Source organism: Acinonyx jubatus, chromosome D4, assembly GCF_027475565.1.
Source record: "Acinonyx jubatus isolate Ajub_Pintada_27869175 chromosome D4, VMU_Ajub_asm_v1.0, whole genome shotgun sequence".
NCBI lineage: Eukaryota > Metazoa > Chordata > Mammalia > Carnivora > Felidae > Acinonyx > Acinonyx jubatus.
Window position 1 is genome coordinate 25763518 of NC_069391.1, and position 13821 is coordinate 25777338.

The 13821-nt window shown below is 41.9% G+C and overlaps 1 protein-coding gene and 1 long non-coding RNA gene across 3 annotated transcripts in view; one reads left to right on the top strand and one right to left on the bottom strand.

The window, feature by feature from the left end:
- RAD23B (RAD23 homolog B, nucleotide excision repair protein) overlaps window positions 1–2392 on the bottom strand; it is a 45739-nt gene extending 43347 nt beyond the window's left edge. The window contains exon 1 of the mRNA XM_027034772.2: window positions 1960–2392. Coding sequence (XP_026890573.1) covers window positions 1960–2025 — 66 coding nt within the window. The 5' untranslated portion in view covers window positions 2026–2392. The remainder of the gene's footprint in view (window positions 1–1959) is intronic.
- A 175-nt stretch (window positions 2393–2567) lies between these two features.
- The window catches only part of LOC113592830 (uncharacterized), a 45270-nt gene continuing 34016 nt past the window's right edge, over window positions 2568–13821 (top strand). For both annotated transcript variants that reach the window (XR_003412779.2, XR_008291050.1), the window contains exon 1: window positions 2568–2753. This is a non-coding gene — a long non-coding RNA (uncharacterized LOC113592830). The remainder of the gene's footprint in view (window positions 2754–13821) is intronic.

Consider the following 13821-nt stretch of genomic DNA (forward strand, 5'->3'; position numbering starts at 1 on the left):
GTAAATAAACTGGTAAACAGCAAATATAGTTAAGAATATATACAAAAACAATATTGGCTCTAAAATAATTAATGCACAAAATGCCTACAAATCTTACAGAACAGCCAGTAGAGCTATAGAAAGTCAGGGCATAACTTCAATTAATCCACAGATATTTACAAAAACCTCCTTGAGGCTTCAATAATTCTGGAATTAATTCAGAACATTACAAGCTGGTAAAGTTCCTGTGGCACCAGTATTACTGCAAAGAACCAAATTCAAATAGACATTTTATAAAAAGTTTTGTCTGAAAGCGTTAAACAGACAGCTACACTTTAACTTTCATCCTTTAACTTACTAGTACACACTAAGCCATAAAGAAACATTCAAGAAAAATCTGACTTTTATTAGTAATATCAATCCACAGGGTGTTGTCAGTTACTCAGGATACTGAAAAGTTACTCATCTATAATTGCTATCTCCTGTACTTTAAGAATTTATCAGAAAGCATACTTCTACATATTATTGAAATAAAATTATTTTGTGCCACAATTCCACAAAGATTGGAAACTATGTTTCTTAAATAATTGAAGATGCAGAAAACTTCAGGTTAAGTGAGACAGGTAAAACTTAACACTATATCCTCACCCAAAGACAGCCATTGCTAATGATCGATTTCATTTACTAACCACCAATTAAATACCATTATATCCTCACATCTCCGAAAGGCAGGTACATAGCAAAGAAGTTAGAGGCACAAATGGCACTGGTCAATTTAACACCAAGAACCCTGATCTCCACCAAAAATAGAATCAACTATTTTTTTAAATATAGATTGTTAAAAAGTAGCTGGTTTAAACTTAACATGTCAATCTTAATGGCGTAAAGGAACCACAATTCAAAAACAAAAGCCATAGATTTACACCGGTGGCGTTTTTAGATTCTTGGCATAAAGTTGTACTGACATCTTGCAGTCACAAATACAGACGATGGCACGAGAATTTACCACGTGGACTTTCGAAGTGTTCGTGGGTTTGACGACAGAAGAGATTCAAAGTTTTTATTTTCTTTTTTTCTTCCCTGAAATTCTGTTATTTGGGGGCCGGGGGAAGGGTGCAGGGTTTCCAATACCTACATTAGAAGACTTCTACCACAGAGGAGTCATTAACCTGAAGTTGAGTGTGAGCCTGGATTTGAAGGGCTCTAACGCAAAAAATCTTCACCACCACACAGGCCTGGAAGTGCGAATTACGTATGGGTGTGGGCCTGGTGGCGGGAGAACTGCGGCTAAACGATTCACGATAGTATATGCAAATAAAAGGATTACCAGTTCTGGAGAAGAGGCAAATAATTCGTTTTCACCACTCACCTTTCGCTCTGCGGCTGACGGAACCTGATAGCTTTTTTTAAAAGGCTCATTATCTTCAGTTACCACCTCCTAGACCTTAGCGCCTAACCAGGTCCGAGCAGGGGTGGTGGCGACGCCTACAACTCCCTCCCGCACCTAAGCACCCAGAGAGCCCGGCTCCATCACCGAGGAGGCCTTGACCTCCCCTCCCCCTCTGGCCCCACTACCGAGAGCTCGCGGGCCCAGGCCTCCTGTGCCCGGCGGCCGTGTGCTCCACGCCATCTGCCACCAGGGCCTCGGCGTCCGGCCACTGCTTCCCCTTACTCCTGCCACAAAGCCTGCGGCCAACTCCGAAGGCTCGCGTGGGCCGCACGCCGCCGCGGCCCTGAGTCCTCAGGCCTTAACCAGCTCCCGGAGCTCGAGCCCCACGCTCGCTGCGCACTCCCGGGTGTGCTGAGCGCTCTCTTCGATCGGGCGCTCTGCCGGGCCCTGGTCGGAGCTGAAGCCCAGGCCCAGCGCACAGAACCGCCGCACCGCCCCCCGCTCAGGCCCGGCGGCCCCCTAGCGCTCCCTGAGGCCCGCGCGCGGCCGCCCCCGCCCTGCCCGGGCCCCGCGCTCCCCACCGCTCGCACCGTCTCGTCGGGGTCTATGTCGATCTTGAAGGTCTGCTGCTGGAGGGTCTTCAGGGTGACCAGCATGGTGCCGCCGCGCAGCTCCGCTGCCGGGCCTGCTCCGGGTGCTGGCCGCTGGGCGGGGTCTGTGGCCTGGCGGGGCCCCGGGGTCGCCCGCGCTCCTAGCGCACTCGGGAGGAAGGCGGTGGGGGTGGGGGCTTGTCACATTCGCCCTGCGGAGCGGCCTCTCCCCCAGCCCTGGGCCCGGGCCGCGCCGCTGCCTCCGCGACTGCGGCCTTCCCCGAGAGTTTGGGCCGCCGTGCTTCCTCACACGCCCGGCGCCAGCCACTGAGTCCAAGAGGCACGAGGGGTCTGCGAGACAAGCAGAGAATCCGCTAGCTCACCACAAGCTGGTGGCCGCCATCAACGTGACTCGCCGAGACGCGCCCCCTCCCCCACCCGAAAAAATCTGGGGGATGGGGCCGGGCTGGCTAATCACGCAGGCGTAGGGTGCGGCGAGGCTGTGCGCAGGCGCAGCCAAGAACTCCGCCCCGGAATTGGGGCTGGACGGATTGCGGCTCTGGAATGTCGGCGGCCTGGATGGAGCGTGCGCAGGCGCAGTCAGTGGGCGCCTCGAGGGCTGTCGGGGCTTCCTTGTGGCGTCTGCACCCGGGGCGTTCTCCCGCCGGTCGCTGCTCCGCCTACGTCCAGGCTCCTCCCGGCTGCCTGAGTTGCGCAATCCGTAGCCGGGGAAGCGCTACGTGGAGACCGCGCTAAGTGGAAGCCGAGCTCTGGAGCTGGGGAACAGGAGGGCGGTAGGTTGAGGCGGGGTTTGAGTGAAAGGATCGTGGTAACCACGGTACTGGGCCGGCGCTTACTGGGCGCTTGCCGTGTGGATGAGCCACTGTGGTGACGACTCTGATCCTTTACTCCTGAGAGCGCAGACCCCTGTGCCACACTGCCTGGGTGGACCTTGGGCGTAAATAGAAGGACCGATATAGGAGGTCAAGTTCTTTCACTCCTCTGGGCGGAACTGTCCAGTGGCTGCTGTCACCCAGAAGTCAGACTGCTTGCAACTGGATACATAGCCCTTGCCTTTCCCCACGTCTCCCTCCTCTCCCTTGCGCTCGGGTGGTTGGTGGGTACTAGGCACGTGCTCCTGCCTGAGAGCCTGCCTTTGCACTTGTGCCCACTCCTGAGTCCTCTTTACCCAGATGCTTGAGTGGCGACTCACTGTCTCGCCTCCTTCAAACCTTTGGTCAAAAGTCACCTTCTCAGTGAGGTCTACCCTAATACTCGGCTGAAAACCGTAACCACACTAGCTTTATTATCCTGTTCTGTTATCTCTATAGCATTTATCATCTTATAATTACTAGATAATATACATATTTATTAAGTTTATCATCGTTCTTTTCCTCAAACCCCAGACTGAAACTGCACAAAAGCGAGGATTTTGTTGTGTTAACCGATGTGTGAAGAAACGTGCCTGACAGCAGGCACTCGATAAATATTGGAATGGGTAAATGTGCTTCCAGTCCCTCATCAGTAAGGCACAGATAATAATAACTCAACTCCATTGATTTTGGAGGGGGCTGTTGAATAACGTATGTAAAAACTTAGTACAAGGAACATAGTAAGCATCACCTTAGTAGTTAGCTATTTGTAGTATGCTCATTTACAGATAAGAAAAGTGGAGTGCAGAGATGCTGAGTAATGTGCCTGGAGTCACCCACGTAGTAAGTGACATATGCAGCATTTGAACCCAAGCAGAATAACTCCAGAGAACTTGCTCCAGGTGTCCGGCTGCTCTCAGTAAGGTACACATTTGACATAAAGTGGTTCAAGTATAAAGGAAAATAACAGTTATACCACTAACCATGTGGCCAGTTGCAAATTACATCTCTGTGCCATGATTCTGACTGATATAATGTCCCTGCTTGGTTTTTCTTGGATCTTAGCGCTCAGATATAATTCTTCCATGGAACTTTCTTTCCCTGACCAACTTCCTTCTCCACTGACCTGGCATTTCCCCTTTCACAGTACGTATCTCCTTGTATTGTAATTCAATATCTAATCCTCTGCCGTCTGTATTCCTGTATATCCACTGTTGGTCACCAGGTGATCTTATCTTGTCCTTTGTTTTGAAATACCTCCAGCTTGGACCTGTCCCCTTCAGTGTAGACAGAGTTAGCCAATTGCCTAAACAATATCTTCACTTAGAGTATAACAACCTTCTGAAGACTATCACAACCAAACAGAACCATTGATTTTTGTCTGGACCTCTCTTTCCCCTGACACCTGCTTTTCTCCCAGTCTTCCCCCATTTTAGTTCATGATACCAGTATCTACCCAGGTGCTCAGATCAAAAATCTAGTCATCATCCCTGGTAAATCTCTCCTTTGTTCCTGTCTTCCCATCCACCATATCTAATCCATTATCGAGTCCTGTCAACTTTATTCTCCAAATTATATCCCAAAGTCAGCCATTTTTACCATTTCTAATTGTACAGCCTTAGGCTAATCCGTCATTATCTTTCACCTGCCTCCCAACTGGTCTCTCCACTTCTATTCTTTTCCCCATTAGCCTCCCCAGCAATCAGAGTAGTCTTTTCAACCGTAAATCAAATCATGTCACATCTATTCTTTTTTTTATGTTTATTTTTGAGAGAGAGAGAGGCAGAGAGAGGGAGACACAATACGAAGCAGGCACCAGGCTCTGAGCTGTCAGCACAGAGCCTGATGTGAGGTTTGAACTCACGAACTGTGAGATCATGACCTGAGCCAAAGTCGGATGCTTAACCAACTGAGCCGCCCGGGCACACCTCACATCTATTCTTAATACCTAATTACACTTGAGAATAAAATTCAAACTCTTTACCTGGCTTTTAAGAATTCACATGATCTGAGTCCTGCCAGATTCTCTGGCCTCATCTCTTTTCTTCTGTCTCTGGCTTATTCACTGCCATTCCTCTGCACCAGCTTTCTTTCATGCTCCAAGCAGGCTAAGCTGGTTCTCACCTCTGCAGTTTGCAGTAATGGTCACTTCAGCCTGAAACTCTCTTCCTACATCTTTGAATGGTTAACTCCTTTTCATCATTCAGATTGCAGGTCCTATTTTACTTCCTTGGAGAGCATTTCTCCAAAAACTGCAATGATCTATAATAAACGTATAATAACCCTCTAGGTGAGGCTCCATCCTACTCTGTTTATGTGGATAATTTCATTTGGGCCCCAACAAAACTATGTGAGATAGGTGCAACATTACCCTGGCTTAAGTTTTTTCATGGACCTACTTGAAATTATTATTTCTTCAACCTGTTTATGGCCTGTCTCACAATACTACTCGCTTCCCATCTCTGTATTTTAGGGGCAGGAACTCATTTGCCTTACTCATGGTCTTTCCCAAGCACCTAGAACAGTGCCTGGAACACAGTAGGTGCTCAGTAGTGTATGTTGACTGACTCCCAACTCATTTGTAAGCTCCATGAGGCCAGGTGTTGTGTCAATCTTGCTCATAATGGTATCTTTAAAGTATAGTGCAATGTGAATGCTCAATATGCATTGGCTGAAAAAATGGTGAAGGAACTTTAGTTAACAGTCATTTTAGTTGAAATTTAAATAGTTGTAAGAAAGTCTGTGAAAACATTTTATAATTTATTGTAGTTTTTTTATATTTTATTATAAATTCATTCACTTATAATATGAAGTTATAACTTACTTTGTTATAACATAACCTTTTATTATATTAAATTTATTATACTTTTATTTATTGTATTTATTTGTTATAATTAAAACCTTTCCTGCTACAACTGCTGTTATCCATCGGAAGTAAAAGGGCAGTGAGAAATGCCTCTCCATATATTGGAGTATATTTTTTAAAAAATCTTTTGCTTGTGGCAAAATAAATAGATATTTAGAAATATTGATTTAGAAATATTCTAGAAATATCTAGAAATAACCACCGTTTTGAGGGTCTTTAGAAATTTTCTAGATACATATATGAGAATATATTCTTTCAAATAGTTGTGGCAACAGTAGATTTTAAATGCCAATTGAAAGAGTCACCTGATACATTTTCTAAAGTCCAGTGTTCAGATATAAGGTTGTTTTTGTTTTCTTTTAATTTCTGGAAAAACTGTATGCCAGGCATAACCACTCTTGGCCCAATAGCACAGGTTGGACAGGCTGTATGCCTCCTTGGAAGATGTAGTTGCCTTTACTCAGAGTCCCACAGTTCACATGATAGATGATAGGACCTCACTCCCCAACTGTCCGTGTAAAGGCCACTGAGGTGAGTTTGCTCATGAGTAAGGCCTTGTAGGATAAAGGCCTTCTTCAAGAGCTATTGTGCAGGATAAAAAGATGGGTAGGAGTTGTTAATTCCAAATACTTGATAACAAGGTTGGTAATTTTGCTTTCATTTTTGGAAATCAGTCAAATGATTTCAGAGAAGTAGATGAGCAAGCAGAGATTTAGCAACCGCTGACTTACGGCAAAAATGCCAGACTTCAAGCTATTCATTCAGCAAATAGTTGTTGAGACTCTCTCCATGCCAGGAACTGTTCTGGGTGCTGTGGATACAATAGGGAACAAAACAAAGTCCCCCTCATGGAGTTTATATTCTAGTGGGATAATAGATAAAGAAGTAAAAATCAAAGATATCTACAATCAGGTGATAAGTGCTATTTTTTAAAAAACACATGAAGAGGTTTGGGGCACCTGCATGGCTCAGTCAGTTAAGTATCCAGCTCTTGATTTAGGCTCAGGCATGATCTCACAGTTCATGTGTCCGAGCCCCACATTGGGCTGTGCGCTGACAGAGGAGCCTGCTTGGGATTTTCTCCTTCTCTCTCTGAGCCTCCCCTACTCGCGCATGCTCTCTTTCAAAACTAATAAATAAACTTTAAAAAATTAAAAGAAATAAAAACAAAAAGCACATGAAGAGGATCAATAGTGTTCAGAAAAGTAGAGTTGCTATAGAGAATGTGCCAGATACCTGTCATTCCTTTTCCTCCCATCATTCTTTCTTCCCTCTTCTTTCCTCAGCAATTGGCTCCAAGAAGGCTGACCTATGTGGACTACCACAACTGACTTCCTGGGAGTCCCTGCAGGAGATAGGAGTGAGCAAAGAGAGTGAAGTTAGGGAATTTATTCTTTGTGGTTGGTAGTGCTCTTTATTACAAGGTCATTGCTTCTGTAGGGTGGCCCTCCAGGGGGGCAGAAAGGTACCCAGTAGGTCACTGGGATTGGTAAATGGGACCACTCCTGTTTCCCTACCTTGGTTCCTGGACCCAAATAGTCTTCCTACTGGGGAAACAGTGCCCTATAGGCTTCTCTGATTCAGTGTATAGATTGCATTCTGGAGAATGAAACCCTGATCTTGCACAGTATTCCGTCTGAGATGTTACTTCAGTTGTACCATCAGCAAGTCATTCCATTGCTCTCTCGGGTTGGCTCCTCTGCAGAGGGTGGTATATGAAAAGACCAATGGGTCCTATGATCATGAGATCACTCCTAGACCTCCAGTACGAAGTGGGTCACTGGTTGGATGCTATGATGCATGGAGGTTCCGTGTTTATGGATCAGGTGCTCTGTAAACTCCTGTACAGTGCTACAGGCTAAAGCTCTGCTGGCAGGAGATGTAAACGTATACCAAGAATAAATGTCTATTCTTATGAGGACAAATTGACCCCCGGTATGCACAGGGCCCAAGATCGTCAACTTGCCACCAACTGCCTGGTTGATCCTTCAGAGAATAGTACCATACCAAGAATTAAACACTAATCTTTCTGGCAGTTTGGATATTCAGAGGTGATGATAGCTAGAACAGCCTTACAGCAAGGTCATGCCTAGTCTCCATCTCTGCCACCACAGTCACCCATTTATGTGCCCATCATGTTTCTACTCTTGCCTCCTAAAAGTCTATTTTAACTACAATACCCAGGTCAGTTCGTTTACACTCAAAACTCTGTAATGACTCCCCACTTCAGTCAGTAAAACCCCAAGTCTTTACAATGCCCTTCCTCCTTCCTCCTCATTACTTTTCTGACTTTATTAGCTACATAATTCCCTGACTTCACTGTGCTCCCGCTGCACTGGCCCCCTTACTGTCCCTTGAACTGGCCAGATCCACTCCCACCTGGGTCTTTTGTTCTCTCCCTGAAACACTCTTCTGTAGATAGATATCTGCCCTCTCCTTCACCTACTACAATCTTTGTTCGAATTTCATCTTCTTAGTGAAACCTACCCTGTCCCTTTTATCATCTTATTTAATATGACATAATGATAATGCCCCACGCTTCCCCATCCAGCATTCCCCATGCCCCTTACTCTGCTTTCCTTTTTTTCCCTATTAAATTAACTGTTTTCTTACATGCAACTTTATCTGTTGTGTTTCTTGTGTAGTGTCTGTCTCCCCTGCTAGATGACAGGGATCTTTGTTTTGTCACTCACATTCTTTAAACATCAGGAAAAGTACCTGGAACAGAAAAAGAAGAAAATTGAGCCTCCCAGGAATAAAGGCAAATTAAAACAAAGGTGACACTTTTGTGTTAAAATTAACAATTAAGACTTAGTAACCTCCAAAAATATCAAAAGTATATGGGAAAAGTGTTTCCATAGTTTACTAGTGAGTTTACAATTTGTAACAACCTTTTGGAAAGCCCTTTAGCCATATAGGTGGTTTTTAACCTCTAGAATTTCAACTTTTATACACATTATCTCCAAAACTACTTTTCTCAGCTTAGCTATCTAACTATGACTTGAAAAGTTGATTTAACGGTGTAGTCAGCCAACCAGTGGGGCAAAGGCCTGGCATTCACATGTTTTATGTTTAAACAGTATTATTTACACAACCCAACATTCCTTTTTCTCATTTGAACTGATTTTCCCATTAGTTTTGCAAGACTAGAAAAACCGTTAGCAATAAATTGTGAAATAGATCTTTTGCTAAAGTTCAGTGTGTTTAAACAGTTTGGGTTCTTTTGTTTTCTCGTTTTTCCCAGCTCAATGTTGTTTTTTTCTCATTCAACAGGTTTTTTCATTTCTAGCTAAAGTTGATTTTAATTTATGATTTATTTCAAATATACCTGACTTGTCTTTGGAGCTAAAAATCAGAGCTGGCTTTTTGTTGAAATCATGTTTATTTGCTAATGAGCTTATTATCATTTATTCTCCAGTATTCATTGGGAAACAATTATATGCCAGGCCCTACACAGGTCTAGCGAGGCTCTGTCTCTGCCCTTAGGAGGTTACTGGGGGAAACAAACAAGTAACTGTGTAGAGTGCTGGGATTGGGGCAGGCTCCAGGAAGGCAGTGTGGCTTGATTGACTCTAGGTAGGGTGGGAAAGATGGGCACAGGGACTCAGTGTCTTTTCAGTTCTCTCTCTCTCTCTCTCTCTCTCTCTCTCTCTCTCTCTCTCTTTCACAATTGGTTATCTGATCTGTATATTGGCCAAATGTTCTGAAAATTTTATGAGAACTAGAATATTGTTTTAAAGGAAACCATGAGTAAGTTAATATAATTCTATAAGCTTCTCTGAAGAAACTTTAGAGCATTTAAAAAGCATGTTTTTTAAATCTTTCAATGGGAAGTGTACATTCCTTTCTCCTGGACCCATGTTTATTATTTGTGGTTTTGTAATATATGCCTGCCTATGTTTTTGCAGAATTGTTGCACTATATTAATTAAGAAGAGCCCCAGGACCCAAAGTGTTTGAAGTTCATATAGCAGTTGTCCCACTGATACCTCTTTTCTCGAGTATTTATTGTTACATGAAATTGGTTTTATAGTTTCTACCTTATATATAAACCAGCTATGTATAAAATTATAAATAACTAATAGAATTGACTACATAAAGATTTTATGATGTCATCATGCAGTAACAATGTGAACAGAATAAAAAGCATGCAACCAACTGAAAAATATTTCCAACATGTGACAAATTTAATATCCTTAATGTATAAATTACTCACAAATTGGAAAACAAAGCATTATGATCCAATTAAGCAAAAGCATACAAGGTTTATACAGAAAATGCATGGGAAAATACAATTAATAGTGCTTATTATGTGCCAGGTGTTTTTCTAAATGCCTGCTAGATTAACTTTTAACCCTCATGTCAATTATGAGATGACCCTGATCAAGTTACTTAATCTTGCTATGCTTCAGTTTTCCTCCTCTGTGCACATGTCTAAGAATTTTTCTATGAAAGATGCAAAGAAGTGCGGTTGCTGGGTCCTAGACATTGTGTATTTTAAATTTAATAGACCCCACCAAAATTCTATCCAAATTGCTGTGTCAACGTATGTTCCTATCAACACTGTTTGAGATTACTAGTTCCCCGCTCCCAGCCAACACTTAACAGGCTCTGTTATTTTCTCTTTTTGCCATTGTGATGGGCAAATCACTTGTGCCTTTCATGGATTCAAATCCCGCTCATCCTTAAAAGTACATTTAATTCCCTGTTCTCTTCGAGTATTTCCTTTAAATGCTCAGTAAATTATTTTTCTTTTTTTTTTTTAAATGTTTATTCATTTTTGAGAGAGAGAGAGATAGAGACAGAGCACAAGTGGGGGGAGGGAGAGAGAGACACACAGAATCCGAAGCAGGCTCCAGGCTCTGAGCTGTCAGCACATAGCCCCACATGGGGCTTGAACCCATGAGGCGTGAGATCGTGACCGACCCTAAGTCGGATGGTCAACGGACTGAGCCAACCAGGTGCCCCAGTTAATTATTTTTCTTTCTTTTCAATTGCCTCAACACTTCGTCTACTCATTCAACAAATGTTTACTGAGCATTTACTGTGTGTTCAAGTCACTGCAGATAAAGCAGTGAATAAATTAGGCAAAGATTTCTACCTTTATGGAGCTTACATTCTAAGGAGGAAAGCAGACAATAAAAATAAAGATAAATTTATAGAATATTAGATGGTGATAAGGACAAATAAAGCAGATGTGGGGAGGCGGGTAAGAAGAATCAGGGTGGAAATAGGATTGAAATCTTAGATACCATGTCTGAAGAAAACCCTAGGGAAAGGTTACTTGTGCCTTTTTAGCATTTATCACTTTCTATTCTATGTTTATTTTTTTTATTGTGGTAAAATATGTAAAACAAAATTTACCATTTTAACCATTTTTAAATGTACAGTTCAGAGACATTAGGCACACTCACATTGTGTGCAACCATCTTCACCATCTATCTCCAGAACCTTTTCATTTTCCCAAATGGAAACTCTGTGCCCAGTAACCAACTCTCCGTTCCTTCCCTTCGCAGTCCCTGGAACCACCCTTCTACTTTGTGCTTCTATGACTTTGACTACTCTCGGTATATAATATCAATGGGATCGTACAATATTTGTCCTTTTGTGTCTCGTTTATTTCATTTAGCATAATTTCTTCAAAGTTCACCAGAATTTCCCTCCTTTTCAAGGCTGAAAAATATTCCTTTGTAGGTATATACCGTATTTTGTTTTTCCATTCATCTGATGGACATTTGCTTTCTTTTCTACCTTTTGGCTATTGTGAATAATGCTGCTGTGAACATGGATGTACAAATATCTATTCAAATCTCTGCTTTGAATCCTTTTGGGTATATAACCAGAAGTAGAATTACTGGGTGAAGTGATATTTTTATGTTGAATTTTTTGAAGAACGGCCATACCATTTTCTGTGGTGGCTGCACCATTTTACATTTCTGCCAGCCATGCGCAAGGGTTTCAATTGTTCCACATCCTTGCCAACACTTGTTTTTTTTCTGTTTCATTTTGTTTCTGTTTTGTTTTGTTTGTTTTAATAATAACCATTCTAACAGGTGTGAGGTGGTATCACATTGTGGTTTTGATATGCATTTCCTTAATGATTAGTGATGAGTGTCTTTTCATTGCTTCATGGCCATTCACATATCTTCTTTGGAGAAATATCTATTCAATTCCTTTGCCCATTTTTGAATTGGGGTGTTTTTTGTTGTCAACAGCAATATATAGGAGTTCTTTATGTATTCTGGATGTTAATCCTTTATCAGATAAGTGATCTGGAAATATTTTCTCCTGTGAGTTGCCTTTTAGTTCTATTAACAGTGTCTGTCTTAGTCTATTCAGGCCACTATAACAAAATACTGCAAACTAGGTAGTTCATAAACAAAGGAAATTTATTTCTCACAGTTCTGGAGGCTGGGGAGTCCAAGATCAAGGTGCTGGCAGGTTCAGTGGATGGTGAGAGCCCTCTTCCTGGTACATAGATGGCCGGCCGTCTTTCTGTAGTGTCCTTACATGGCAGTAGGGATGAGGGCTGTCTCTGGAGTCCCTTTTATAATCAGGACAGTAATCTCATTCATGAGGGCTCTGCCTTGATGATCTCATCATATCCCAGAGGCCCCACCTCCTAATACAATCACCTTGGGGGTCAGGATTTCAACATGTGAATTTTGAGGGAACGCAAACATTTAGACCATACCAGTGTACTTTGATGCACAAAACTCTCATTTTCATGCAGTCCAGTGTATTTTTCCTTTGGTAGCTTGTGCTCTTGGTGTCATGTCCAAGAAATCATCATCACATCCAATGTCATGAAGGCTTCCCCTATGTGTTCTTCCAGAAGTTTTGTAGTTTTGGATCTTATGTTTAGGTCTTTGATCCATTTTGAGTCTCATTTGCATACGGTGTTATAGAGGGGCCAATTTCCTTCTTTTGCATGTGGATACTAGATGTTCATTTTTATTACATTTGATAATTTTCCATATTGCAAGGTCCCTTGAAGACAGCACTGTGTCTTATAATTGTTTATATCCCTTACATACCATGTATTTAATAAGAGCTCAATATGCTTTAAAAAAAATAAATGCTTTGTGGTTACTGACTATTGAATTGAATTGAAAATATTACTGTGCATCTTAATTGTAAGACCAACTCATAATAGGCATTTAAAAAATTTTTTTTAATTATGGAATTTAATATATTCTTATTCTAAGGGATTTCATTCTCAAAGAAAAATTACTTTTTCAATTAAGTGATATTGATGGGATTGGAGAATGAGGATTATTGTAAATGTATTACATAATACATACATATATATATATATATAGAGAGAGAGAGAGAATAATATAAATACCAAAAAATAAAGTACATAGCCATTTTCAAAGCAAATACTCAACTTCTACTTTGAATATGGTGAATTATAATGAAGAATACTTTTTTTTTCACTTCTCCAAATCTTTTTGAAATAATACAATCAAAAGAAAAGCCATAAGGGATGAGCACTGGGTGTTGTATGAAAACCAATTTGACAATCCATTTCATATATTTAAAAAAAAAAAAAAAGAAAGAAAAGCCATAAGAACTCTGGGAAACCAAAAAGGGTGATGTAATAGTTGCACAGAAATGTTCCCAGTGAACTAGGCTTGTTGGCACTCATGTGCTTGTATAGTCCCTGCCATATCAAAGCTGGACTTTAACCAGTACATCAGTGAGAGTAATGCTGTGCCATTTGGATCTAAGCCTTTAAAAGTCGTGTCAGCTTCCTCTTTTACACTTATAGGGAAGGAAAAGAGCTTTTTTCCTCTGTCCATCTTAGGGTCGTTGGCTGGGCCCTTGCAGATTAGACCAACTAAAGACAAATTCACAAGAGAAAAACAAAAGAATTTTATTAACACATACGTTGCACATACATGTAGGAGAACTCAGTGATAAATAACTCAAAGAGGTGGTTAGAACTTGGGCTTATATGGCATCTTAGCAAAGCACAGTAAATTCATAGAGAAGTGACAGGATAAAGGAAAAGGGCTGTAGGCTTCTAAGGGTGACCAACTGTGGGAAGGTAAATATTTGGGGGAAACTAATGGAGTAAGGTTTGTTCGTGGAGGTCCATCTCAGTGTTGGCTTTCTGTCC